Below are 27,285 nucleotides of genomic sequence, written 5' to 3'. Positions count from 1 at the left end.
AACATGATGAATGAAAGAAGAGTTACACAAAAGAGGACATACTATGTGGTTCTATTTATGTGAAGATCTAGAATTGGCAAAACTAATCTATGATGATGACAATCAAAATGACAGTTATCTGTGGGGGACTGGGATGAGGACAGGTTGGTAAGGGACATGAAGTTAATGTTCTGTATTTTGATAGAGGTTTGGGTTTGACAAAGTCTCTCCTTTGACCAAATTTTTAGTCAGGATCCTCTGAGTCCTCTTTCTGACTAGATCCTGATGTTGGACTTCCTTCTCTGTCCTTAGCAAGAACCCCAAGTTAGTTTAACAAAAACCCCCTACCCTTGTTATCTGACCACCCTCAATATCTGATCACATTCCTCATCCCCCAGCTTCCATATTGTACCACACTGGCCTGCGTTCAGCAATAAGACTGTTGGGTTGGTCTAGCAAGAATCCCCTGATGTTTCCTCCTAGTAATTTTCTATCCACTGACCCCCCCGCCCCACCCTCCTTCTTGGTTACAAATCCCCACTTGTTTTTGTTGGATTCAAAGGCAACCCCCACTACAATACCCCACTGCAGTGGTCCCAATACCTATCACCATGGCCCCCATTAAATAAAGTCTTTAACAAGTGTCTTACTGTCTTTAATGTGTCATGAATAATTTTTGTACGGGTATCAGAACTTAGGAATAGTATCTCATTGTATCTAAAATTATTCCTGAAAAAAGAGAAAAAGGAGAACAGTAAACAAACTCTAGTTAATAATACACAAGCTGAAGTATTTGGGGAAAAGTGAACCAAAGTCTACAACTTTGTTTTGAAATGCATCAAAAAAAAGATGAACTGATGGATAAATGGAGGGAACAGAGAGACAGATGAATGTGATAAAGCATAGTAAAATGTTAACTTCAGTATCTAGATAGTGAGGACATGGGTGTTCACTGTAAAATTCTTTCAACTTTTCTCAATATTTGAAATTTCTCATAATAAAATTTTGGGGGGAATGTTTACATGCTGTGAGAATGTCATAACAAAATAAGTTTTCTACCCCTATGTTTTACGCATATTGATCCTTAAGAAAACAAGGGGGAAAGTTCTTATCCAAGAACCCTTATGATATAGCCTCATTATAAGCACAGAGCTGTAAGCTATTTCTAACAGTAAAGAGGGCTAAAAAATTAAAAGTCAAATTTTCCCATCAATTTACTACTTCCCTGCACTAGACCACATCCTAACCTTGGAATTTGAGGGCAATTCTAGTTGTTATATTTTAGGCCAATTTAAACAGTGAGGAGACTTACTATGTTTAATTCTATACAGAGGGGACATAATTTGGCCTTCATTCTAACTGAATCTGATATACTAACATGTTCTACACATGTTTTGTTTACAATTTTATAAGAGGCAAGAGATAATAGTGCTAACAGTAAAATACAAAAAAAGGAATTTCAGTTCCTGTCAAATTATAAGATTTGAAATCTTGTGCAGTAATTTCTCTATCAACAATTAAGAAATTTCAGCAAATATTCAAAGCGCCAGAGTAGGCAAACACAAATACAGGCCTTATTCCATGTACTTAATCTGTTTCTATTGAAAGTAAGAAATTCTTGGGGGTTTTTTTCTTTCCCTTTTAAAGAAAGCTTTTCATCACTTGAGGTTACACTTGTTTGTTCACAGGTAATCACATTTTTGTTAATAAAAAGCCAAAACAAAAACATATCTATGACCTACTTCCCCTATCCAAACCTACTCTCTGTCCTACTCAAATGTGTCTGTCACTTCTGGGAAAGACGATGGACTCTCCCACGTCCCGGCCTTCTGGGCTTCTGTTCCAGCTACAGCTCCTGCTCTTGCAGTGTCCCTCCTGATCTGTCCTTCCTGAATAATATTATTTAACTATTGTGACTGTTTCCTATTTCCTTACCTACATATTAAGCTCATAGATTCACAGGGTTGGCACTGTAGGGGGTACAGGGTTTTACCAACTGATACGCTAGGCAAACATGCTAAAACTCAGCTAATTGGTAAATGTACCAATCCCCACGTAGCAGGTAGCTATGTAGTCTTCCTTATAACTATGCATTTCTCAAAAGAAAAGAGGAATCTGCGGCTAAGAAGGCTGTGTATGAATAAAAGTTGCAGGCATGATTTTATAGTACATGAGATGAACAGCCAAAGGACTTCATCAATCCACATGCCATATCCCACTAGTTGTCTTTGCAAAAGGCTAGCCATTTTTCTATTCTAACCATCTTCTTCCAGTTCATTAGTTGAAGCTAACGTAGATACTCCTATTTCAAGATTTGGAAGTCTCAGAAACATCTGCTTTATAGATTCTGATTATACGTGTCCATGGTCATTATGGTTGGTGTGTAAAAATATCAATATATAAGCAGCCTCCAATTTATAAAGCCAAATTTAGGTATTATCCTAAATATAACCAGCATCTTCCAAAAAAGACCAATCTCTTCCCCTTCTCATACCTATAAATAGGAACCAGGAACCCCTGGTCAACAACCTTGAAACAAGAAGCAGCTGTGAGAAATGTTATCCACTCAGAAGAGTGCCTACGGATGAGTCCTGTAGGCATGAAGGACCATACCCTAGGCTGCCTGATGTGTGCGCTTGAAATTCTACTACTCAGATTCCTTTGGGTTAAAAATGCTTATCTCATAGAAATAGAAACCTATCAGTGTTTTATAAAGATATCTTAAATTTCACCCCTCACACAAAAGCTGTGCACAGGGTGGGAGGGGGTGTGTCAAGTTGCTGATGCAAGGAGGTGGTGTGAATTTTGAACACAGAATACTTTTGCGTAGGGCAGGCCTAAGCAGCATCACTAGGTGGAGTCCTAGGATAAGCAGGCACAAGAATATGCCTACAGGACAACATCATACGATGTCAAAGATAAACTTTACCTCTTTCACAATTTTGTGCAGGCCAGCCCTTCATCCAGAAAAGCTTCTGTTTTCAGAATTCTGAATATTACTAGTAACACTAAAATAACATCTGTATCAAATGTAGTTAATGCAGCAGTCTAAGAAGCTATATTTGTACTAGTCCATTTTTTGTCACTTGGAACAGAAAATGTGAAACTGGATAATTTATAAGAAAATGAAATTTATTTCTTACAGTTTCAGAGACTGGTAAGTTCACAATCCAAGGGGCACATCTGGTGAGGACCTTTTCCTGGGAAATCTCTACAACAGGGTCCCATGGCAACCAGGGTGTCACATGGTGAGAATGGGCTGAGCAAGAAAGCTAACCTTATTTGCTCTCCATGTAAAGCCATCAGAACCACGCCCATGACAGCTCATTAAACCATCAATCTATTATTCCAATGAATGGATCGATCCAGTCAGGAGGGCACAGTCCTCACAATCCAATAACCTCTTAAAGGCCCCATCTTTCACCACCATACTGGGGGTTAAGTTCCAGTGTGAGTTTGGGGGGACATTCAGACAACACCACTATTCCATACAATATTGTTTGTAAAGAAAAGTCAAGGCAAGTTCCAAACAACTATCCTGAAAATGAGCATAGTAGAAACCATTTATTTAGAAGTTTCCTAGGAGCACTGCACTAGACATTTTCTGAGCATAATCTTATTTAGTCACAACAATTCTATGAGATATATGTACTATTCTTATTCCTATTGTACAGATAAGGAAAGTAAAACATAACAGGCTAAGTAACTAGATGGAAAACATATGGCAAAAGAAGTGCACTACAAAGAAGATATACAAATGGCCAAAAAGCATGTGAAAAGATGGTCAACATCACTCATCATTAGGGAAATAAAAATCAAAACCACAATGAGATATCACTTTATACCCATTAAGAGGGCTACTATCAAAAAAATAGAAAATAAGTGTTGACAAGGATGTGGGGAAATTGGAACCCTTGTGCACTGTTGGTAGGATTGTAAAATGGTACAACCACCCCAGAAAATATGGAGGTTTCTCAAAAAATTAAAGATAGAACTACCATATGATTCAGCAATCCTACTTCTGGGTATATATCCAAAATTGAAAGCAGGGACTCAGAGATATTTGCACACCCATGTCCATAATAGCACTATTCACAATAGCCAAGAGGTGGAAACAACACAAATGTCCATCAATGGATGACTGAATAAAAAATATGTTGTATATACATACAATGGAATATTATTCAACCTTGAAAGGAAATCCTGTCACATACTATAACATGGTTGAACCTTGAGGACATTATGCTAAGTGAAATAAGCCAGTCACAAAAAGACATATATTGTATGATTCCAAATATATGAGATACCTAGAGCAGTCAAATTCATAGAGAAAAGAAAGAAGAATGGTGGTTGCCAGGGGCTGAAGGATGGGGGTAATGGGAAACTACTGTTTAACGGGTATATAGATCTAATTTACAAGGTAAAAAAGATCTGGAGTTCATTTTGACAACAATGTGAATATACTTAACACTACTGAACTGTACACTTAAAAATGGTTAAGATGGTAAATTTTACGTTACATATATTTTACAATTAAAAATAAAAATAAACTGCACACAGCCGGACACAAAGCCAGAACTAATTCTAAATCCTATACTCTTTCCACTAAATAAATTAACTGCATTCATTCATTCTGGAAATACATGAGTGCCCGCTTTGTGCCAGGCACAAATACCAGGGATGCATCAGTTAATAAAGTACACGCAGGTCCCTGCCCTCACATAGCTTAAGTTTTAGCAAATATAACTGCTTATGTCATACACATGCCTGAGTCATCACTATATTCAAAGGAATTTGGCCAACTTTTTAATATTGCTTCAATGTCAGTTTATTCCTCTCAAAAGCTATTAAAAAGAAGATCCATAGGTATCCAAAGAGTTAGGCTTCATTTTTTATGACCTCAAAGGCACCCTCAAACAACAGTCTTACTTTACTTACCTTTAGTGAGTGTTTCCTGATGAATTTTATCATAAGCCCAAAATTAGTAAATCTACATGTTCCATTATTCACTAACCTGAACTTATTGATTCTTTATTCATTATTTACCTACCATTTTAAATTGCTGGCTTTAAAAAAAGGTAAAACAAGTAAACAGAAGAATATGGAAAGCATTCATATTTTAACTCAGGATTTCAACTAAAGACTTACTATTATTTAGACTAGTTAAGAAAGACTACTACTTATACACATCAATTACCAAACCTCTAATTTGAATCCAAAAAGGTCAGGTAACATCTGTTAGTTTTGGCTATACAGACTTTTTTCTTTCTTTTTCAAATTTAGAGACCTGGCAACCCATTCTCCTGTTCTCTCTCTGGCTGCTTAATTTCCATACTTATGACTCAAACAACCATTTTACTCTTGTAAAACCATAATTCAAAAAGATCCCCCAGTGTATAGTTAAACCCCCTCCCCCAAAAGACAAATAATATACTTCTATGTAAAAAAAAGTGTACTAAGGTAAAAAACAGACTTTAAAGACAGATCAATTATACTAAATTAGTATTAGACATCTTTTTCTTTAAGAATTAAACTGTCAAGTTTCCCTAAAAGGCAAGTCAGTTTAAGATTCAAGTTACAAAAGTATCTTTCAAAGTATAATTAGCAGCCAACAAGATTTAATATTTTTTTAACAGCTAAGCTTTTTATATTCTGAGGGTTTACATACAGATGACAAAAGTATTTTAGATGAAGAGTTCCGAAAACTAACCAGAATACAAAATCCTAGAGTAAAGCCATCGTGCCAAGTAAATACAGAAGCTCAAACATGAAAAGAGCAAGTATACTAAAAGGATCTTCCATGTGGATGACATGCTATTGAAGCATTCTTATGAATATTAAGACTTATTGTTTTGACTGCATACATTTCAGGCCTCAGTCAGACCTCAAAGTCTGAATGTCCCACAAAATGTCCCACAAATAGTAGTAACCAGAGTTGTCATTGCTCCCTGGAAACTGCTTAGGAGCAAGATTCTTTTCAAATTGGGCAAAGCAGGAAATGTAATTGACCAGTCTGCCTTAAAAAAAGAGTACCACAAACCAAGTTTCACCATTCAAAATGTAACAAAAATTACTCTTACTGTTTTCAATTTAGAGTGCCTTACCTGATTTGAAACAAAAATTTTGCACTAAGGCTCATTTAAAAAAAACCAAAACTCATTTACATCTTCATAACATACTGTCACAAGAAAAAATTTCAAAACAATACATATAAAAGGATTCTATTTTTCAAGAAATGTATATTACTGGATATGCCTTAGTTATTTTCCAGTAACAGGGCACTGACTTTATTCAATGTCATTATAACATCTAGCAGGAATCTCTCCTGTAACTTCAACTTGAACAAAGTAGGGTAAGCAGCTGTCCTAATATTACTAAACAGGTTGGGGTCAGAGATGATCATTTTATATTTAGGCATATATGACATATATGTATGCTTTGTATATATATGTATTATATATATTTTGTATATGCACAGAATACATGTGTATATGCATAAAATATAGTGTAATATTATGTGCATAGACAAAAGTCTGGAAAAATATAAATCCAAAATAAACAGTGATTATCTCTAGACGATAGATCTCTAATATAAATTTTCTGTTTTACTTATCTTCCCTAACTTGTCTATAACAAAGAAACCTAAAATTTTTATTTATATTCCACTGAACTGGTTTCAACAGCAGAACTCTTTCTTCACATAGTATACCACTCAAGCTCCATTAAGAAAGAAAAATTTTCAAGTTCTCTGCCATTTTTCTAAAATTGTCAACATTTCCAGGTATTCTGGTAAATCTGTTCTAAATAAAAGGAACCTTAATATTTGCTAACTTGATATAATCAACTTTTAGATACTGCAAATCAAATTCCTTAAAGATTTACCTTCATCATACATTTCTTCTATTAAATAGGCCTCTGCTCGATCTTTCAGAGCATTCACATTGTCAGGTTCCATCTGTAAAACTTCAGAACATATTCTGATAGCTTCAACAGGCTTCTCGTCCTAAAAGTAAATGTGAGAAAAGGATTTATGGTTATTATTCCACATGTTAAATTTTTACATTTCTAGGAATAAATCAACTGTTTACCTTAGAAAAGCAGTGGCAAATCCTTTCTTTGGAACGAATTGTATATTCGGCAATGCTTGGCTCTATTTTCATGACAGATTCATATTTGCTGGTTGCATCTGCATATCTATTAAATGAGCAAATCATGATTACAATGAAATTCTATTTCCAGAGCTGAAGAAAGGACCCTGTCCTCTAACTATATGTTATTTAATCAATGCAACTAAATAAGCACATGCCTTCAAACACTGCTTTTATCTAATTAATCTAGAGTAGCATGGAAGGTATGCTCTGCAGTTAAGAGTTATGTGATAAAACATGACCACAGGAGATGTATATGGACAAATCAAAGCATATCTGAGAGTACCAATCAAACCAAATAATGAATTTCCTTACAGAAAAAAGTTCATGATTTTTGAACCTTGTTAAAGTCTGACCCACACTGAACACTTTCAACAAAACATAGAATAAGTCTTATTTCTTGGTTACTGCACACTTTCATGAAAATAACAAAACCCGTTAAATGCCATTTTATATCATGAATGTCAATATTCATAACTAAGTACAAAGTAGTCCTTACAGAAGGAACCTGCTTAAATGCCCAACTTTATGAGCTTTCGAAGAACAATAAAAGCTATCTCAGCATTTTTCTTTAAACTGGTAAAAAGTACTAGTCATGCTCTACACTAAGTAACTTTCCTCAGTAATGGCAAACTAAAAGATATATTTATTTGCCATTGCAGCACCTTATTCCCAAAGTGCTGCACTCTTCACATTTAAATGCTGATGTATTAGAACACAGGATTACAAGGGCTGGGGGGACGAGGGTGGAGGGAGATTGAGAGATGCTGGTCAAAGGATGTATGTAAGATTTCTGGCAGAACAAATAAATTTAAAAGATCTATTGTACAGCATGGTGACTACAGTTAATAACAATGTATTGTATACTTGAAAGTTGCTAAGAGAATAGATTTTATGTTTTCACCACAAATAAATATGTTCAAGGTGTTGTGGGCCACAGCCCCTCCACCCAGAAGCAGGCAAGAGAGCATGCTCGGATCCTAGGCAAGGAACCTAGGGCCACAGACCCCTACACCCTGAAGCAGGCAAGAGAGCATGCCGAAAACACCACTTCCATGCGGATGGCCCACCACAGCCACAGCTGCTAAAAAAGCAGCTTGGTGCCACAGCAACAGCCACAGCCACCAAGCAGACAGCCTGCCAGACACTACTGCACTGACACAAGGAGAGTCACCAGCAGAGACCAAAAAAAGAAGAGGATGTCTCTCTCCTAAAAGCCCACTCCAGAGCAATAGAACAAGCAACTGCTATACCAGATGACCAGACATCAACATAGGGATACTAGAAATATGAAAACCCAAGAAAATATGACACCACCAAAATAATACAGCAATTCTCAAATACCAGACCCTATAAAGCAGGAAACCCTAGTAATGACTGAAAAGGAATTCTGAGCAACAATCTTAAGGAAACTCAGATACAAGAAGACTCAGACAACACAATGAAACAAGAAAATAAATCCAGGATATGAAGGAGAAAATTTACAGAGATTAATACCTTAAAAAAGAATGTAGCAGAACTCATGAAACTGAAAGATTCACTCAATGAAATAAAAAAAAAAACCACAACCAAGAGCTTAAGCAGCAGGCTAGAGCAAGCAGAAAAAAGAATTTCTGATCTTGAAGACAGTCTTTTCAAAATAACCCAGGCAGACATAAAAAAGGAAAAAAGATTTTTAAAAAATGAAGAGAATCTAAGAGAGACAGAAGACAACCTTAAGCACACAAACATTCAAATCAGCGGTGTTCCAGAAGGAGAGGAGAAAGGAAAATGAATGGAAAACCTATTTGTCAAAACAACGGAAAACTTCCGGTTACAGGGAGAGACACAGACTTTCAGATCCAGGAGGCTCAAAGATCCTCAAACAGATTTAACCCAAAAAGATCCTTTCCAAGACACGTTGTAGTCAAACTGGCAAAGCTCAAAGACAAAGAGAAAACCTTAAAAGAAGCAAGAGAAAAGCTTCAAGTCACCAATAAGGGAGCCCCTATCAGACTAACAGCAGACTTCTCAACAAAAACTCTACATGCCAGGAGAAAATAAAGTGATATATTCAAAATACTAAAAGAAAAAAACTGCCAGCCAAGAATACTCTACCCAGCAAGGCTATTCTTCAGAAAGGAGGGACAAATAGTGTATTTTCCAGACAGACAAAACTTCAGGAGTTTACCACATGACCAGCCCTACAAGAAATCCTAAAGGAAGTCCCGCATCTGGAATCTGAAAAACAATAATCACTACCACGAATACACAAGAAAGAACAAAACCCACTGGTAGAACAAAAATGCAAACAAGAAAGAGAAAGAAACTAAATCTTACCACCACAAAAAGCCATAGTGGCAATGTAATAATGCCCCTACTTTATTTCTGATTTTAGTAATTTTGGTTTTCTTTTTTCTTGGTCAGTCTAGATAGAGGTTTGCAAATTTTGTTCATCTTTTTAAAGTATCAACTTTTGGTTTTCTTAATTTTCTCTATTGTTTTTTAATTCCCTATATATACTTGTGTTGGAATCTTTATTATTTCCTACATATATGTGTTTTTGGTTTAGTTTGCTCTACTTTTTCTATTTTCTTAAGGTAGAAATTTACATCACTGATTTGAGATTTTTCTTATTTTTAATATAGGTGTTTAAAAGTATAAATTTTCCTCTAAGCACTGAAAATTAAAAAAAAAAAAAAGAATTTAGAAGCAACAGGCTTCTAAAATGACAAATTATCTCTGAATTTCCACCTGTATCTCTAACATTTTTTTGTTTTCCTTGTATGTTTATATTCCTTGTATGTTTAGTAGAAGCCAATTTAAAATAGATATTTATTTTGGGAAGTTTTCTTCTTGATTAAATTTTGAGGTAGCAAAATTGAAAAGATAATAAACTTTTTATTGTATTTTTCTCCCAAAATAAAATAAAATAAGTATGTTAGGCTAAAAAATAAAAAAAATTTAAAAACAGGTTTAAATAGAACATTTAAAACAAAAGCTAGCTATTGGGAAAGTGGAATAGATGAAATTTCCCAATTATTCCAGACATTAAACTAAAAATCCTAGACATTATATATATTTTTTAAATATAAGACTCTAAAAAGGAGAGAGAAGAAGGCAGACTAGCTAGTGACATCAGGACCTGAGGAAAAACATGATGATGAGTTTCCTGGGTTTCTTTTTTGCTTCATACATACCGTACATGGAACTGAAGATGTCAGCAACCCAGAAATGACAGTGGGTACAGAACAACAACAACAAAATCCCAGCCAAAGTCTGCTCTCCCTAGCCAAAGAACCTGAAAAGGGCAGCCTAGCAAAGCAGAAAACTTTTTAACAAAAACAGCTCTACTCCAGCCAAACACTACAGAGAAAATTACGGCCCACCCTCACCAATGCCAGCAAAGGCCGAGTGGAGAGCCTAGACTTCCTCACCAGTGAGGCTATAACAAGGTGCCACTACACCCCTACCATAGTGGTGTCACAGAAGGCCAAGCAGGGAGCCAGTGGAATTCTAAAAAATGTTCGAGTAACCAACAGGAAGATAGAAAAAAGAGAAAAACAGAGAACAAACAGAAAGCAAAGAATAAAATGCCAGTTAAGCCCTAACATATCATAATTACATAAAATGTAAATGGTCTAAATACATCAATTAAAAGAGACCAGCAGATGGCATTAAAAAATTATGACCTAACTAAAGGCTGTCAACAAGACACTCGCTTCAAATATAATATAAGCAGAATGAAAGTAAAAGGATGAAAAAGAACATACCATGTAAATATTAATTGGAGGAAAGCAAGAAAGATTACAATATCACATAAAGTAAATTACCAGAGAGGGACAATATAGAATGTTAGAAGTGTCAATCCACCCATCTACCACACAGCAATCCTAAATGTGTATACACCAAACAGAGCTGTTAAGAGGATGAAAAGACAAGCTAAAGAGTGAGAGAAAATAAGCATTAGCATCTAGAAAACCTCTCAAAACTCAACAGAAAAAAAACACACAATCCAATGAGAACATGGGCAAAGACATGAAGGGACATTTCACCAAAGATATACAGATGTCAAATAAACACATGAAAACACATTCATCATTAGCCCCTGGGTAAATGTAAATTAAAACTCCAATGAGATATCACTACACACCTATCAGAATGGCTAAAACAAAAAAAATGTACCACCACCAAATGCTGTCAAAAATATGGAAAAACTGGATCTCTCGATACATAACTGGTAGGAATATAAAATGGTACAAGCCATTCTGGAAATCAACTTGGCAATTTCTTAAACACTAAACGTGAAACTATCACACAGCCCAGCAATTACATTCCTGGCATTCGCGCCAGAGAAATGAAGGCTTACATTCACACACAGACCTGTACATGAAAGCATTATTCATAATTGCAAAAAAACTGGAAAAAGTCCATATGTCCTTCAATGGGTGAATGGTTAAACAAACTATAGTACATTCATGCCATAGAAACTACTCAGCAGTAAACAGAAGGGAAATACTGATACACACAACAATCTGGATGAATCTCCAGAGAATTATGCTGAGGAGAAAAAGCCAATCCCAAAAGTTTACATACTGTATGATTCCAATTCTATAACATTCTTGAAATGACAAAATTATAGATGTGGAGAACAGACTGCTGTTAGGAGCTAAAGAAGGGGTAGGGACAGGAACATGAGGGATCCTGCAGAGATGGAATCATTCTGTATCTTGACTGTACCTATGTCAATATCCTGACGAGGATATTGATGTTTTGCAAGATGTTAGGGGAAATTTGGTACAACATTCTCATGATGGTAACTTACAAAAGAATTAGGAGGAAGGAGGTCAGAGCTTCTCTTCAACCCCTCCTCTCTCAGCCTACAAACCCCTACAAACAACACTTAACACATAGACACAACCCCTTCTGGCAACTCCTACTTATTTTTTAAAATCAAGATTTCAACACCTATCACCTTCTCCAAAAAGCTTCTCTTTTTACTCCTAGACTTTACTACCCTGGATTGGATTAAATGCCCTCCTTGGTACTCCCATTACACTCTGCACACTCTATCACTTTGTTATCACATTAGCTTTTAATAATCAGTTTACATGTCTGTCTCCCACACTAAGCTATAAACTTAATTCCAAAAACTATAGTCAAATTCATTTCTGTACCCTCAGTATATAGCTCAGTGCCTGAAACAGGAGATACACAGTAATAATTGTAGTAACATAAATACATTTGCTGGTAAGGATACTAAGCAATTACTATTATTTATATTATGCCTTATTCCAAAACTATACAGTTCTGGTAGTTTTGCTAAGGCCCAGTGCTATCTAGAATACTCCACCCTCAATGCTAAGCAGTAAACAGTTCTGTTGTTCATTTGTGTCCACAACCAGACATATAAGGAAAGTCTGGGTGGTTGGAATAAGCATATTCTTACCTGCCATCTCTGATGAGCTCCTCAGCTGACTCAATCATCTTATTAAGCTTCTTTACTTGTTTATAGTGTGCAAAACACCTTTTATGATCCTGGTCAAGTTTAAGACATTCACGAACTTCACTGCTCATGAATTATTTTAAAAAAGGAAAATATTCCAAGACAAAATAATCAATGAGTAGTTTTCCAAACTAAATACAGAAATCACAAAAAAGTATTTTTCATTTGTAACAATTAAGCAAAACATACTGACAATAATTTAATTTGTACCTTTATATAGGACACTGTACCATGCACACACTTATTAATTCAAATTAAAATGACTTATGTAGAGTTATACATTAAACAACTCATTTTTCTTCTGCAAATATAATAGCCCTCCTGTTTATTTTAATAAGCATATTCCATGACAATAAACTGTGAAATTAGAGTAACTCAGGGATAACATACAACATATAAATGGATATAGAATATAAGAGCAAACTTAACCACCATAATTTTATTAGTATTAAAATTTTAAAAGAAGATGAGGTTATTAACTTACTGCCAACCATAAAAAAAAGATCGTATTATTACGTCACTAGAACTGACCTGAGGGACAATTCATGGTCTCCTAGTTGGTAATACAGTATGCTGATTTTATAAAATGCCTCTGTATTATCATTCTTTAATTTTGATGCAGCTTTTAAGTCACTTATAGCTTTCCTAGGTTCCCCTTCTTCTATAAAACATTCAGCTCGAAGTTCCCGTAGTTCTGCATCCCAAACACAAACCTTGAGAAACAAAAGAACTAGATTTTAAGAAACAATAAATTATGCACATTCATTCTTGCATCTCACATTTTTATATACATATTAACATAAACAGTCTCAATGTGATGACTCCTATATTATAAATAGTATTAAAAAGTCTAATACAACTTAAATGTGACAAAAATGATGTGACAGTAATTTCTTCTAGGATATCTTAAATAAATTCTAATGGGGGGAAAGGATATATATATATATAATAACAAGGCCCTTTTCCTCCCTCCTTCAATTATATAGTTCTAAAACTCTGAAAATAAGAAAACATAATAGCATTTACTATTACAGGGCTGTTTCCAATTAAGTATATTTGAAGAGAATACTCTATAATGAGATTTTCGTACTTAACAATTCTAATTTCTAGTTAAAAAATAAAATCTAGGTTCTAAATTAACAAAATATTTTTATTCTACTGATAATTAAATGAAATTCTCTTCTGTAAAATGTCACCTCCTTGAAATTAAATCATCATATCAAAAAAAGAAATAAAAGAAAAACAACGTGAGAAGGCAGGAGGTTGAGACTTCACCATTCTTGTTAACAAAAAGTACATAACATTTAGTAAACATACTAGTATGCTTCAAAATATAAACCCAAAAGCTCACCAATAAGGCCTGTGGCAGTATCTTTACATATTTCTCAAAGCTGTTCTAAAGTCATGCCAACTTTTCGCATAAATGAAGATTATCAAAATCAACATTTTACATAAAAAATATCATGTATAATAAACGACGTCAAAATGGATAGCCTAACTACTGAAAGGTATTATTTCGTTAATAAAGCATTAACAAAAAATTTCAGAAAAACATGAATTCCACTGGACCACTCACATTATTTTCTCTATAAAATTATCCAAAAAATGCACGTTCTATATATGTTTACTGACAAGAGTAAATAAAATTGTACATCAAAGCACTGTGAAAATGGTAAACAAGAACTACAACCACTTTTATCTGAATATTTTAATAGACTTCTTTCTGAAATCATGTGTCATTAAATCTTTCAGAGACAAGGAAACCCTAGACTTAAGTTTCCCTACCTAGAGCCCTCTGAATCCTATCTTTATCTGCCTTCTTCTCTAGAAATTTCTCACTCTAAACAATCCTCTTTCTTCCCAAACATCATTTTCCCTTTTTCTTCAACCAATTCTTTCATCTTTTACCCCATTATCTAACCTCTAGAGTTTTCTTCCTTCCAAAAAATACAAAATCAAATCAAAATAGCAAAGCAAGCAATGCATAAAAATATGTGTACCTCTCACTCAGTACACTTACTGAAAAACTTCTGTTCCAAATTTTGTTCTATATAAACACGATTTTTCACTTAAGAACTGAAAGCCCAAGGGCCAATCTGATTTCATCCTGTCTAGGTTTACTGTGGTATGTAACGTGTCAAAGTATATAAACATACCTTACAGCAAAAAGTAGTAACTGTTAGGCTTGTTAGCTGCTGTATCTAAAAAACTTACCTCTAACATCTTATCAAGGAAGGTTATAGCAGCAGTATAATCTGCGCTTTCAAAAGCAGTAAGGGCTTGTGAATACAATCGTTGCATTTCATCAGATTTTATAAGTTGGGACTGGGCTTCTTTTTCTTCATTTTCACTTGGATTAGATCTGAGCTATCAGAATAATAAGAAATTAAATTAAGCAAGGTTCTTAATCTCTTAACTTTAATATTTATAATATACACAAAGATCTGACCATTCCAAATACTTAAGTTCAATGGGGGGAAAGGATAAAGAGACACTGGATAAACTGACTTGTCCAATTACTTGCTTCACCATGGGAAGCATCTTTACTTCCAGTGATATGGTCCACAAGAGACAGCAGCAGATCTAGACTCTAAATGGGTCCCTGCAAAGTTACCAGGAAGTAAATATATTTAGGAATGTGAAAGGGTAGAAAAGAACAGAGTAAAAAATCACCTTTCTTACTTTCATATATATAACTCTGCAGAATAAATTAATTTGAGATTTATTTATTTTGCCTTCTAGTTATATCTCCTAAACATTTATTTTCATATAAAATAATTTTACCAAAATAATGAAAAACAGAAACTGAGGAAGAGGGCAGCTTTTTAAGAAAAGTGATAGGACAGAAAAAGATCTGATATCACAGGATCAATGTGCAATAAGAAAGGAAGAATTTACAAGGAAATAAAAGAGAGTAATATCTTATTAAAAGGCTCATGACATGGTTTTAACAGGTTTACACATTGCCTCTTTCAAAAATAACTTTATGAAGGTACAATTTATATACCATAAAATTCACTCATTTTGAGTTGTACATTTCTATGGTTTTTATTAAATTTACCAAGTTGTGCAACCATCACCATTTCCATAAGATCCCCTGTGTTTGCTTATAGTTCACCTCCACTACCAACCTCACCCTTGCACACATGGACTCTTAACTTCTTCCTCCAGATGGAAAATCTTAAGCTGAATGTGTCAGAAAAATCAGGTGCCTATATTTAAAAACCACTGATTTTATTTTGTAGTGGGGGGCTTTTTAAAGATTATAATTATATGTAACAATTCTTGAAATCTAGTATTCTTACCTACATGGGATTGTAGTTCATAGATTCCAATTTGGGGTGAGGTACAGGCAAGGGAAGGTTATTTCTAGAAATCTCTCTCCCTCAATGGGCCAATCATATATTTATTTTTTTGTGGCTGACTGGTACCGGGATCAAACCCTGGACCATAGTGTTATCAGAGTAGATTCATTTTTAAAAACACTCCCACTACCCATCTGGTGGGATAGATCACTCCAAATGAGAAACTTTAATAATATTATTTCTTGATAAGGCTCTATACTTTTCCATTTTGTTTTTAAGGCTATTTTAGGTATTCTGTTTTATCTGTTTTAACTCTTGACTTTTGAAGGATAGGACTCAAAGTATGCACACATAACTAGGAATTGGTAACCTCTGCTCGCTGTGGGGGAAGATTTTCCCTGGATGACTGAATCATCCAGTTTAAGGATGTTCCTTCAGATCCATGACATGCTTGTCTATGTTTTATCATCCTGGGGGTGGTCTTGAGTACTTCTGATAGAGCACACTGGAGAGAGTATAAATGTGTGTGCGCTGTCACTTTGCTCTGAGTAAAAGTTTATACTTAACTTTTTTCCTATATGTACACTACTGGCCCTTCTGGATAGAATGTATCAGAAACTGCCTCTTCTCAGTGAAATCTTCATCTTTTTTCTCCCCAACTTTGGAGTCTAGTCTCTTCCACACAATTTTTCTGTTGGACGTTGAGGAGAGAAGCTGTAAATCTCAAAGTTGAGGATGGAGGGCTCAGACTTATTCAGTGCTCAGAAAATGGGAATGGGAAAGAATGAGTGAGCTCAGGTCATCTGGGCATCTTTGGGGCCAGGAGGGAGATGGGGAAAAGAGGGAGAGGATTCTTCCAAGGAGGTAAGAAAGGAGTTATAGAAACAAACTAAGGACTTGCTCAGAACCCTGAAGAATACACAGAGAGTTAACTGAGATGAAAATTTTTACTATTACCATGAACCCATTGACTCCTCCCAATCATCCCTCAACTTTCCAAGATATTTGCATATGGAGAATGGCTCCTGCTGATAATTCCTTCACTCCTTTTTTCATATTTCTTGACATCCCTTTTCTTCCTATGACTTTCACATTTCTGACTCTCTCAGCCAAACCCCTTACTATGACATAATTTTATTTCTTAGTTCTTACCATTTATGCTGGTCATGAGCTTCTGGACAAAAACTCGTAATAGCTATGAGATGGGGGCTTGTTGAAAGAGGTGACCTACCCTCTTCTATGACTGCACCTCTACTCCTGGCACCTCAAATACGGAACAGTGGGCTGGCAGTTGTGGTAGGCAACCTTCCAAAATGGTCACCAGTGATGCCCACATGCTGGTATTCATACTGTTCTGTAATCCTCTCTCCTAGAGTATGGACTGGACCTGGTAACTCCTTTTAACAAACAGTATGACAGAATGATAGGATGTCACTTCCTTGATTAGGTTACTGTGATTTCCATCTTGCTACCACTCTCTCTCACCCTCTCACTTACTCGCTCTGATGAAGTTAAGCTGCTTCATGACATGCTTTATGAAGAGGTCCATGTGAGAAGTAACCAAGAGAAGCCAACAGTCTAACAGTCCAAAAGGAACTGAATCCTGCAAACGACCAAGTGAGTTTATGGGCAGATCCTTCACTGGCCAAGCCCTATCCAACACCTTGAATGTAGCCTGTGACCTTGGAGCAGACCCTGAAGCAGAGAACTCAGTTAAGGCATGCCAAGATTCCTAATCCTATAAAATGTGAGATAATATGAATGTGTATTGCTTTAAGCTGCTAATTTTGGATAATTTGTTATGTAGCAACAGATAATACAGAGGATCTTCAGAAAATACAAGCCAGAAGTAACATAGTATGGAAGTGTTACCATTTCTCTGGGGCAAAGTTGTGAATATTTCTAAACAGATTTTGTATTATTAATGTTTTAAAATAAAGTCTAAATAAAAAGATTAATTAACAAATTAGTTAAGCTTTAATCCTAACTTAATCACTTATTATCCACGTTATCAGCATTTTCTTTTCTTTTTTTTTTTTTTTTTGCTATAAAGGGGAATAATACCTACACCCTGTAGAGCACTCATTGGGAGATCAAAAAGATACTCTGTGTAATACATAGCAAGTATCCTGTTAGCTCAGTTGGCTACAGCACGGTGCTGATAACACCAAGGTCGGGTTCAACCCCATACCAACCAGCAAAAAATAAAAATAAAAAACATAGCAAGTACTCCAAAAAGTGCTAATGAAAATTTCAAACTCCTTTTGGGATATTTCCTCAATGTATAAATTTGAAATGAGGACAGAATGCCAAAGATGTAATATGCACTTTAAAAAGATGTTCTATTTATTTCCCATTGTGTTATTCATTAGCCAACTTAAACTGGATATATTCTATTAATGTCACAGAAATTAAGGCCCTAGAATAATAAAACCTTAATTCAACTCCTCCGAGGTCAAAATAAACTTAGACTTTGGTATAAAATACATTCACTGAACTGCTTGTTGCTCAAGGAATTAATATTTCTAATGCTATTACATTTAATTGTGGTTTTGAGAGTAAGTAGCACAAATTAAAATTTTTCATTTGGTATCATTTGATTACATACAGAAAAATAAGTAATACTTCTCATATATATAATATCCTCCAGTGACTTCTAGAATTTGCCTTCACACGTTCTTTTTGCAGTCTTTGTTAAGGGAACTATATAAAAATAACACTAATTTTAATGGGAAAAAAACCCCAGAAAGAATCTATTTTTAAAAAACAATAGTACAGATAAGTGGGATGTCAGCAAGATGGCTGACTAGAAGACCTTAGCACTCATCCCATGACAAAGTCAGCCAAAACAAACAAACAACTATGTTTTGACAAAAATAACTAACAGAATGCCAAGTACATCAAAGGAGTAACAGAAACCCCAGTGAGCACAGAAACTCAGGACAGCCACACAGAGAACAGCCTCCACCATGACATCCCCCAGCCAGGATCAGTTGGGAACCAGGAAGAACTTCTCCCTGTGGGGAAAAAGGTGAGCAAGAGGATCCCAGCAGCCCTCATCAACACCTTGGACACCTACAGTCTTCACCACTGGGGACCCCAGCAGTCCTCACAGGCACTAAGCTCACACAGCTAAGTACAGTGTCCACACAGCTGTGCTCCCCCCAGCAAAAGCACCAACACTGTGCTCCACCCCCATGTGGCTACTGCACTACACAATCTTGGAACTGGAACTACTTCTGGACTGTGTCTTGACCTAGGTGTGAGTGGCCATGGCACCCTTCCATCAAAGAGGCTAAACTACGAGCAAACCGCTCCTGGCCCAGTGGCCCAGCACTCACAAGCCAAGCTGTGAGCTGCTGCTACACCCCACCCCTTGGGGCTAAGTGGCAGTGGAACTGCTCCAACTACCTCTGCCAGTCATGGCTGTACCCTGTACCCTCAGGCTGGAGCTAAAGCTGCATGCTGCCTTCCAAGGAAACTGCCTTGGCAAAGCTGCTCCATATACACCTCCCAGTCACTGGTTCTCCCTGCCCCTCAGTGCCAGAGTTGAAGCAATCCCTCCAGGATGGTGCCTTTGCCACACAAAGCAGTCACACCTCCCCAGTGCCTAAGGTGAAGCAGTGACCTGCCTCCCGGAAAACAGTGCAGTCACACACCCCGGTACTCAGGCTGAAGTGGTACCCTGAGTCTCAGGGAAATGGTTTCTAGGATGCTCAGAGCACACTTTGGGCCTGAGCTGAAGCAGTGCAGCACCCCCTGAGGAATCAGTGCCTCAGCAGTTATGCATTCCAGAGCTGAGCTGATGCAGTACCCCACATCCCAGGAAAACAGCAGTAGCTGAACTGAAATACCCCACCCTACAGACGCAACAACTCTAGTGCCCTGCTTTCCTGGAGCTAGACTAGCTCTCTAGAGTCTGAGCTGCCAAGACACCCTACTTCCCAGGGAGTGGAATAAATGCTTTACGCCTCGCTGCCCCTCAAGGCCCAAAAGACAGCTGTACTCTGCCATTTTGGGATCCTCGCTGCCACCGCACCTGGTCTCACAGAGTCTGGGATACTACCAAGTCCCACTATCCCAGGATCTAGAGTCATCACTACACAGTGCCTCATCCACTGGGACCTGAGTGACCACTAAGCCCTACTGGCTATGATTGCCAAATTACAGCCGTACCCTGCTCCATGGGCCCAAACCTCCAGTGTAATGCCCTGCACCCCAGGGTCAGAGTCAAAACTACAACCCAACCCCCTGGGTGCAAGCTACTAGGGGGTGCCTCAGAGTCACAGATCCTGGCTCTGTGGGCAATCTACATACAACCCTGCCACAGAGTATGAATCTGCACTCCAAGACCCAAGTGCAACAATGGGTTTGTGAGATCCTAAGTCTAGGTTCCCTTCTACACAGCTGCTCCAAACACCTGCAACTGAAATCCACCACCACCACAGCTGCCTGTAGGTTGTGCCAGACCCAACACCAAGAGAGATCCTCTTGTCTATGTCTCCACACTGTGGTGAACATAACAATAGGAGGATCCCAAAAGCCTTTGTCACTGAAGACCTTAATCTACGCCACCACCACCACTGCCACAAACTACTATAGCTGACATTGCTGAAGCACAAAAAGCTATCACTGATTTTGATTACAGCTGAAGAAGCTTCATGGAGAGTAAACCACTACATCTATTCAGAAAAAATCAACACACCTTTCCCAACCAGCACATTAAGACCCAGCTTTTTTTCTATACAAAAGCCTCTCTAAAGTGTGGAAGGGACGAATGTTCTACCAGATGCACAGACACAAGAAACATGAAAAAGCAAGGATATATAATACTAAAGCAACAAAATAACTCTTTAGTAACAGACCCCAAAGACAAGAAAATCTACAAATTGCCAGAAAAGAAATTCAAACAAATGATCTTCAGGAAACTCTGCAAGAAACAAAAGAATACAGATAAACAATTCAATGAAATCAGGGAAACAATTCACGATATAAACAAGAAATCTAACAAAGATATAGGTATCATAAAAAAGGATCAAACAGAAATTCTGTAGCTGAAGAATTCAATAAATGAAATGAAAAATACAATACGGACCTTCAACAGCAGCATAGAGCAAGCAGAAAAAAAGAATCTCTGAACTTGAAGATAGGTCATTTGAAGTTACCAAGTCAGAGGAAAAAAAAGAAAGAAAGAAGAATGAAGGAGTGAAAAAAGCCTATGGAATATAGGGGATACCCTTAATGTAACAAATGTTCACATTATCAGAACCCAAGAAGGAGAAAAGATGAAAAAAGGCATAGAAAACCTATTTAATGAAATAATAGCTGAAAAATTTCTAAGTCTTGGGAGACATATGGACATTCAGATCCAGAAAGTTCAGAGGTCCCCTGAGCCTTAACAGATTCAACCTAAAAAGTTCCTTGCTAAGGCACATTGTAATCAAATTTTCAAAAGCCAGAGACAAAGAGAATACTAAAAACAGCAAGAGAAAATCATAAAGTCACATGTAAGGGAATCCCCATTAGACTTACAGCATATGTTTCAGCAGAAACCTTATAGGCCAGGAGAAATGAGATAATATGCTCAAAGTGCTAAGAGAAAAAACACTGTCAGCCAAGAGTACTATATCCAGCAAAACAATTGTTCAGAAATAAAGGAGAAAAAAGTCTTCAGCACATAAGCAAAAGCTGAGAGGCTGAGAGAATTCATCACCACTATACTGGCCTTACAAGAAATGCTCAAGGGATTCCTGTATCTGAAAGCAAAATGATAATAACTACACATGATAACACACAAAAGTATAAAGCCTCTAGTAGAGCAGATAAACAAGTGAGAAAATGAAAGGAATCAAACATCACCAGAGAAAAGCCACCAAACCACAATGAAACAATAAGAGAGGAAGAAAGGACAAAGAATATATACAAAATAACCAGAAAACAATTAACAAAATGACAGGAGTAAGTCCTTGCCTATCAATAATAACCTTGAATATAAAGATTATATTTTCCAACTAAAAGACAGGGACTGGCTAAATGGATTAATAAACAAGACCCAACTATATGCTGCCTACAAGAAACTCTCTTTATCTATTAAAGACACAAATAGGCTAAAATGGAAAGAGTGGAGAAAGATATTCCACACAAATAGAAACCAAAAGTGAGCAGGAGTAGCTATACTTATATCCAATAAAGCAGACTTTAAGTCAAAAACTATAAAAAGAAACAAAGAAGTTCATTATATAATATTAAAGGGATCAATTCAGCAAGAGGATAAAACAACTGTAAACATCTATACACCCAACACCAGAGCACCCATATATACAAGGCAAATATTAGATCTGAAGAGAGAGATAAACTAAAATACAATAATAGTCATGGACTTAAACACCCAACTCTCAGCATCAGACAGATCATCTAGACAGAAAATCAAGAAATACTGGATTTAAACTGCACTTGAGACCAAACAGTCCCCATTGATACAAACCCCACTTCTGCCCTAGCATTAGGCACAGTTTCTGTGGCCCAGGCTCTAGTGAACCCAGGGTCCAGGCCTGCTCCACCAGACCCAAGATTCAGGCCCACTCCAGTAAACCCCAGTGGTAGGCTGGTGCCCATGAACTGTGCTCCAAGATCACCCTGCAGACTTAGGCTCCAAGCCCAACCCAGCCCCAGGTTAGTCCCTGTGGACCCAGACTTCAGGCTAGCCCCTGCAGATTCAGACTCCAGACTGAATCAACTAGAGATTCAATTGATTCAGTCTACAGACCCAATCAACAGGTCTTCCCAGTAGATCCAGGCTCCAGGCACAACCTGTAGACCCAGGCACTACACCTAATTTCATAGTTAGGAGAAGAAAGAAAATAATAAAGGTCAGAGAAGAAATATATGAAATAGAGACTAAATACAATATAAAATAACAACAGAAAAGATCAAAGAAACTACGAGTTGGTTTTTTGAAAAGACAGACAAAATTAACACCTTTAACTACACTAAGAAAAAAAAGAGAGAAGGCTCGAATAAATAAAGTCAGAAATGCAAAGAGAAAACATTACAACTCATATCACAAAAATTAAGGGATTATAAGAGAATACTGTGAACAATTATATGCCAGTGAACTGAATAACCTAGAAGAAACGGATAAATTCCTAGACACATACAACCTACCAAGACTGAATCAGAAAGAAATAGAAAATCTGAACAGAACAATAATGAGTCAGGAGATTGAATCAGTAATTAAAAGCCTCCTATCAGAGAAAAGCCCAAGACCTAATGGCTTCACTGTTGAATTCCACCTAACATTTAAAAAAATTCATATTAATTTTCTTAAATTCTTCTAGAAAACTGAAGAGAAAGGTATTCATCCAAACTCATTCTACAAGGCTAGCATTACCCTGATATTAAAACCAGTCAAGAACACAACAAAAAAGGAAAACTATAGGCCGGTATCTCTGATGAACAACAGATGCAAAAATTCTCAAAAAAAATACTAGCAAACTGAATCCAGCAGCACATTGAAACACTCATATACTATGATCAAGTGGGATTTATCCCAAGTGCAAGTGTACTTGAACATATACAAATCAATAAATGTGATAAATCTCATCAACATCCCTTCATGATAAAAGCTCTCAAGAAATTAGGTATACAAAGAACATACCTCAACACAATAAATGCCATATATGACAAACACACACCAACATGATACTCAACAGGGAAAAAGCTGAAAGTCTTTCCTCTAAGAACTGGAATACAACAAGGATGACCACTCTCACCACTCTTATTCAACACAGTACTGGAAGTCTAGCCCAAGCAATTAGGGAAGAGAAAGAAATAAACGGCATCCAAATTGGAAAGGAGGAAGTCAAACTGTTTCTGCTTCAGATGACATATCTTATACATAGAAAACCCTAAAAGCTCCACCAAAAAACTCTCAGAACTCATAAAGGAATTTAGTAAAGTTGCAGGGTACAAAATCAACATAGAAAAATAAGTAGCATTTCTACACACCAATAATGAACTAGTAGAAAAAGAAATCAAGAAAGCAATCCCATTTATAATAGCTACAAAAAATAAAATAAAATGCTTAGGAATAAATTTAACCAAAGAGGTGAAAAATCTCTACAAGAAAAACTATAAAACACTAATGAAAGAACTTGTAGAAGACCCAAATAAATGAAATGATATCCCATGTGCCTGGATTGGAAGAATTAATATTATCAAAATGACTATACTACCCAAAGCAATCTATAGACTTAATGCAATCCCTATCAAAATACCAATGACTTTCTTCACAGAAATAGAAAAAGCAATCTACATTCCCACCAACAATGTATGAGTTCCCATTTCTCCATATCCTTGCTACTAAATGCTTAAAATTTAGTGAATTTTATATATGTTAAGTAAGTTTTTTTTTTTTAATATTCTTATTTCATGACCCTGTTTCCCTCTCTACCACTTATATATCCTTGGGCAGCACTGATCAAACAAAGGATATACATGTGGATTTTCCAATTATTAATCTGAATTTTAAGTCCCATAATAATGAATTTGGGCAAACTAAGTATTCTGGGTAACCTAAATTGACTTCAAATAAAACTTATAAAATACTTATGAAATACATGAATTCTTCTCTAAAACCAAATCCAATCTAATTACAATTATTCTTACACACATACAAAATTATTGTTAGCATAAATTTTAAGAACGGCTTTTGCAGTTTTAAGATTTAGGTTGGTTACCCATCTTTATGTCCATCTGCATTTTTCTCATAGGCTTAAGTACAAGTTGAGGGCTGGCCAGTTAACTCACTGGGTAGATCACGGTGCTGATAACACCAACTAGCCACCAAAAGAAATTAATTACAAGTTGAGTACTTTCCTGATGAAATAATCACGAAAAGATCACTCCATTCAAAAACTGGAATTAAAAACAACAGCATTCCCCCCCCCCCAAATAATAGGCATACATTTTAAATAACATGTACAAGATCTGTATACTAAATTATAAATAACTGATGAAAGAAATAGAAGAAGACTTAAATAAATGGAGAGACATACTATGTCCATGAGTTGGAAGACTCAACATAATAAAGATGTCAGTTCTCCCCAAATTAATTATAGGTACACTGCAATTCCTATTAAAATACCAGCAAAGTCTTTCCTGTAAACATAGACAAGTTTATTCTAAAATTTATATGGAAAGGCACGGGCCCTAAAATACTGCATCTAAAACAGTCTTGAAAGAGAAGAATAAAAGTGGGGAAGAATCACTTCACCCAATATTAGGTCTTGCTATTGTTAAATTAAATAAGCAGAAGGGGCCGGCCCGGTGGCGCACTGTATAGTGCGCCGCTTGGGAAGCGCAGCGGCGCTCCCGCCCGAGGGTTCGGATCCCACATACAGACCGGTTCCCACTCACTGGCTGAGCGAGGCGCGGGAGCAACGCCGAGGGTTGCAATCCCGTTGCCGGTCCCCGGTCCAGTACGGGGGCAACACTGAGGGTTGCGATCCGTTGCCGGACACGGAAAAAGACAAAAATAAATAAATAAATAAATAAATAAATAAGCAGAAGGCCATTGGCCTGAAGTGTATCCATACTTTGGGTTCGTACTTAACAAACTACAACCTAACTTAGTATATAAACAAACTGATACCTAACTTAACAAACAGCCCAAACTCAGTTAGTCATAAGTAGCTGAGCTTCAGCCAATCACAGGAAGCCAACTAATCAGATGATGTCCAAATAAGACAAAGGCAGAGCTGCAACCAATCAAGCTGCTTCTGTACCTAACTTCCATTTTCTACCTATACTCACTGCCCACAGGGTGGATCCCAGTTTTCTGAACCTTTTCTGGTTCTGAGTATCGCCCAATCCGTGAATTGTTCTTTACTCAAAAAACTCTACTAAATTTAAATTGTCAAAAGTTTTTCTTTTAACACTGTCTAGCTACAGTAATCAGGAGTGTGTGGAAATGGCAAAGGTACCGACACACAGATCAGTGAAACAGAACAGAAAGCCCGGAAAGAGACCTGCACAAGCGCAGCCAACTGATTTTTGAAAAAGTTGCAAAAGCAATTCAGTGAAGGAAAGAAAGCCTTTTCAAATTATGGTGCTGGAGTAATGGGATACACAAAGGCAAAACAAATTAACCTAGACCTAAATCTCACACATTATACAAAAATTTACTGAAAATTCATCATGGATTTAAGTGTGAAACATAAAACCAGGGCTGGCTGGTTAGCTCATTTGGTCAGAGCCCCGTGTTTTAGCGCCAAGGTCAAAGGTTCAGATCCCAGTACTGGCCAGCCACTAAAAAAAAAAAAAACATAAAACTTTTAGAACATAGGAGAAAAGCTTTAGAACACAGGCCTTGGTGAACAGTTCTCAGACATGACACCAAAAGCACAGTCCATAGACTAAATAAAAAGAAAATCGATAAACTGGACTTCATCAAAACTGAAGACTTTTGTTCTGTAAAAGACCCTGTGAAGAAGATTAAAAGATAATCTGCAGACTGGGAGAAAATATTTGCAAACCATATACCTGATGAAGAGTCTGAAATATATAAAGAACACCCAAAACACAACAGCGCAAAAGCAAACAACCTAGTTAGAACACGGACAAATGACATGAACAGAAATTTCACTGAAAAGGATTTACAGATGGCAAATGACCACATGAAAAGATGTTCAGCATCAACAGCCATTAGGGAAATGCAAATTAAAACCACAATGTGACAACACTACACAACTATCAGAATGACCAAAATTAAAAATAGTGACAATACCAAATGCTGGCAAGGTTGCAAGGAATGTGAAATTGTACAGTCACTGTGGAAAGCAATTTGGTGGTTTCTTATAAAACTAAACATACAATTACCATACAACCCAGCAACTGCACTCCTGGGAATTTATCCCAGGGAAATGAAAATTTATGTTCACACCAAAATCCCTAGAAAAATGTTCACAGCAGCTTTATGTGCAACAGCCAAAAAACGGAAATAACTCAAATGCCCATCAACTGATGAATGGATAAATAAAATGTGTCATATACATACTACAGAACACTCAGCAATTAAAAGGAACAAACTAGGTAATATATGCAAAAATTTGAATAAATCTCCAGAAAATTATGCTCTGAGTAAAAAAAGTCAATTACAGAAGGTTATATAACATTTAAGTCCATGTATATATATATATAATATTTCAGAAAAATCAAAATTTAACAAATGAATAACAAAGTAGTGGCTGCCAAGAGTCATGGATAAGAGGCCAGAATGGGGTAAGAAGGAAATGGGTGTGGCTATAAAAGGGCAACAGGAGGGATCCTGGTGGTGATAGAACTGTTTGGTGTCTTGACTGTGGTGGTG

At 36.5% G+C, this 27,285-nt stretch overlaps 1 protein-coding gene across 1 annotated transcript in view; it reads right to left on the bottom strand.

Annotated features, from left to right (window-relative positions):
* Window positions 1-27,285, bottom strand: part of DNAJC3 (DnaJ (Hsp40) homolog, subfamily C, member 3) — a 72,089-nt gene that overhangs the window by 15,649 nt on the left and 29,155 nt on the right. The window contains exons 5-9 of the mRNA XM_008586379.1: window positions 14,827-14,979; window positions 13,144-13,325; window positions 12,556-12,675; window positions 7,068-7,173; window positions 6,862-6,982 (exon numbers count right to left, since the gene is read on the bottom strand). Of these exons, the coding sequence (XP_008584601.1) occupies window positions 6,862-6,982; window positions 7,068-7,173; window positions 12,556-12,675; window positions 13,144-13,325; window positions 14,827-14,979 (682 nt within the window). The remainder of the gene's footprint in view (window positions 1-6,861; window positions 6,983-7,067; window positions 7,174-12,555; window positions 12,676-13,143; window positions 13,326-14,826; window positions 14,980-27,285) is intronic.

The sequence above is a fragment of the Galeopterus variegatus genome, unplaced genomic scaffold (genome assembly GCF_000696425.1).
Source record: "Galeopterus variegatus unplaced genomic scaffold, G_variegatus-3.0.2 Scaffold3969, whole genome shotgun sequence".
Classification (NCBI taxonomy): domain Eukaryota; kingdom Metazoa; phylum Chordata; class Mammalia; order Dermoptera; family Cynocephalidae; genus Galeopterus; species Galeopterus variegatus.
This window is presented reverse-complemented; position numbering and strand designations above follow the sequence as displayed.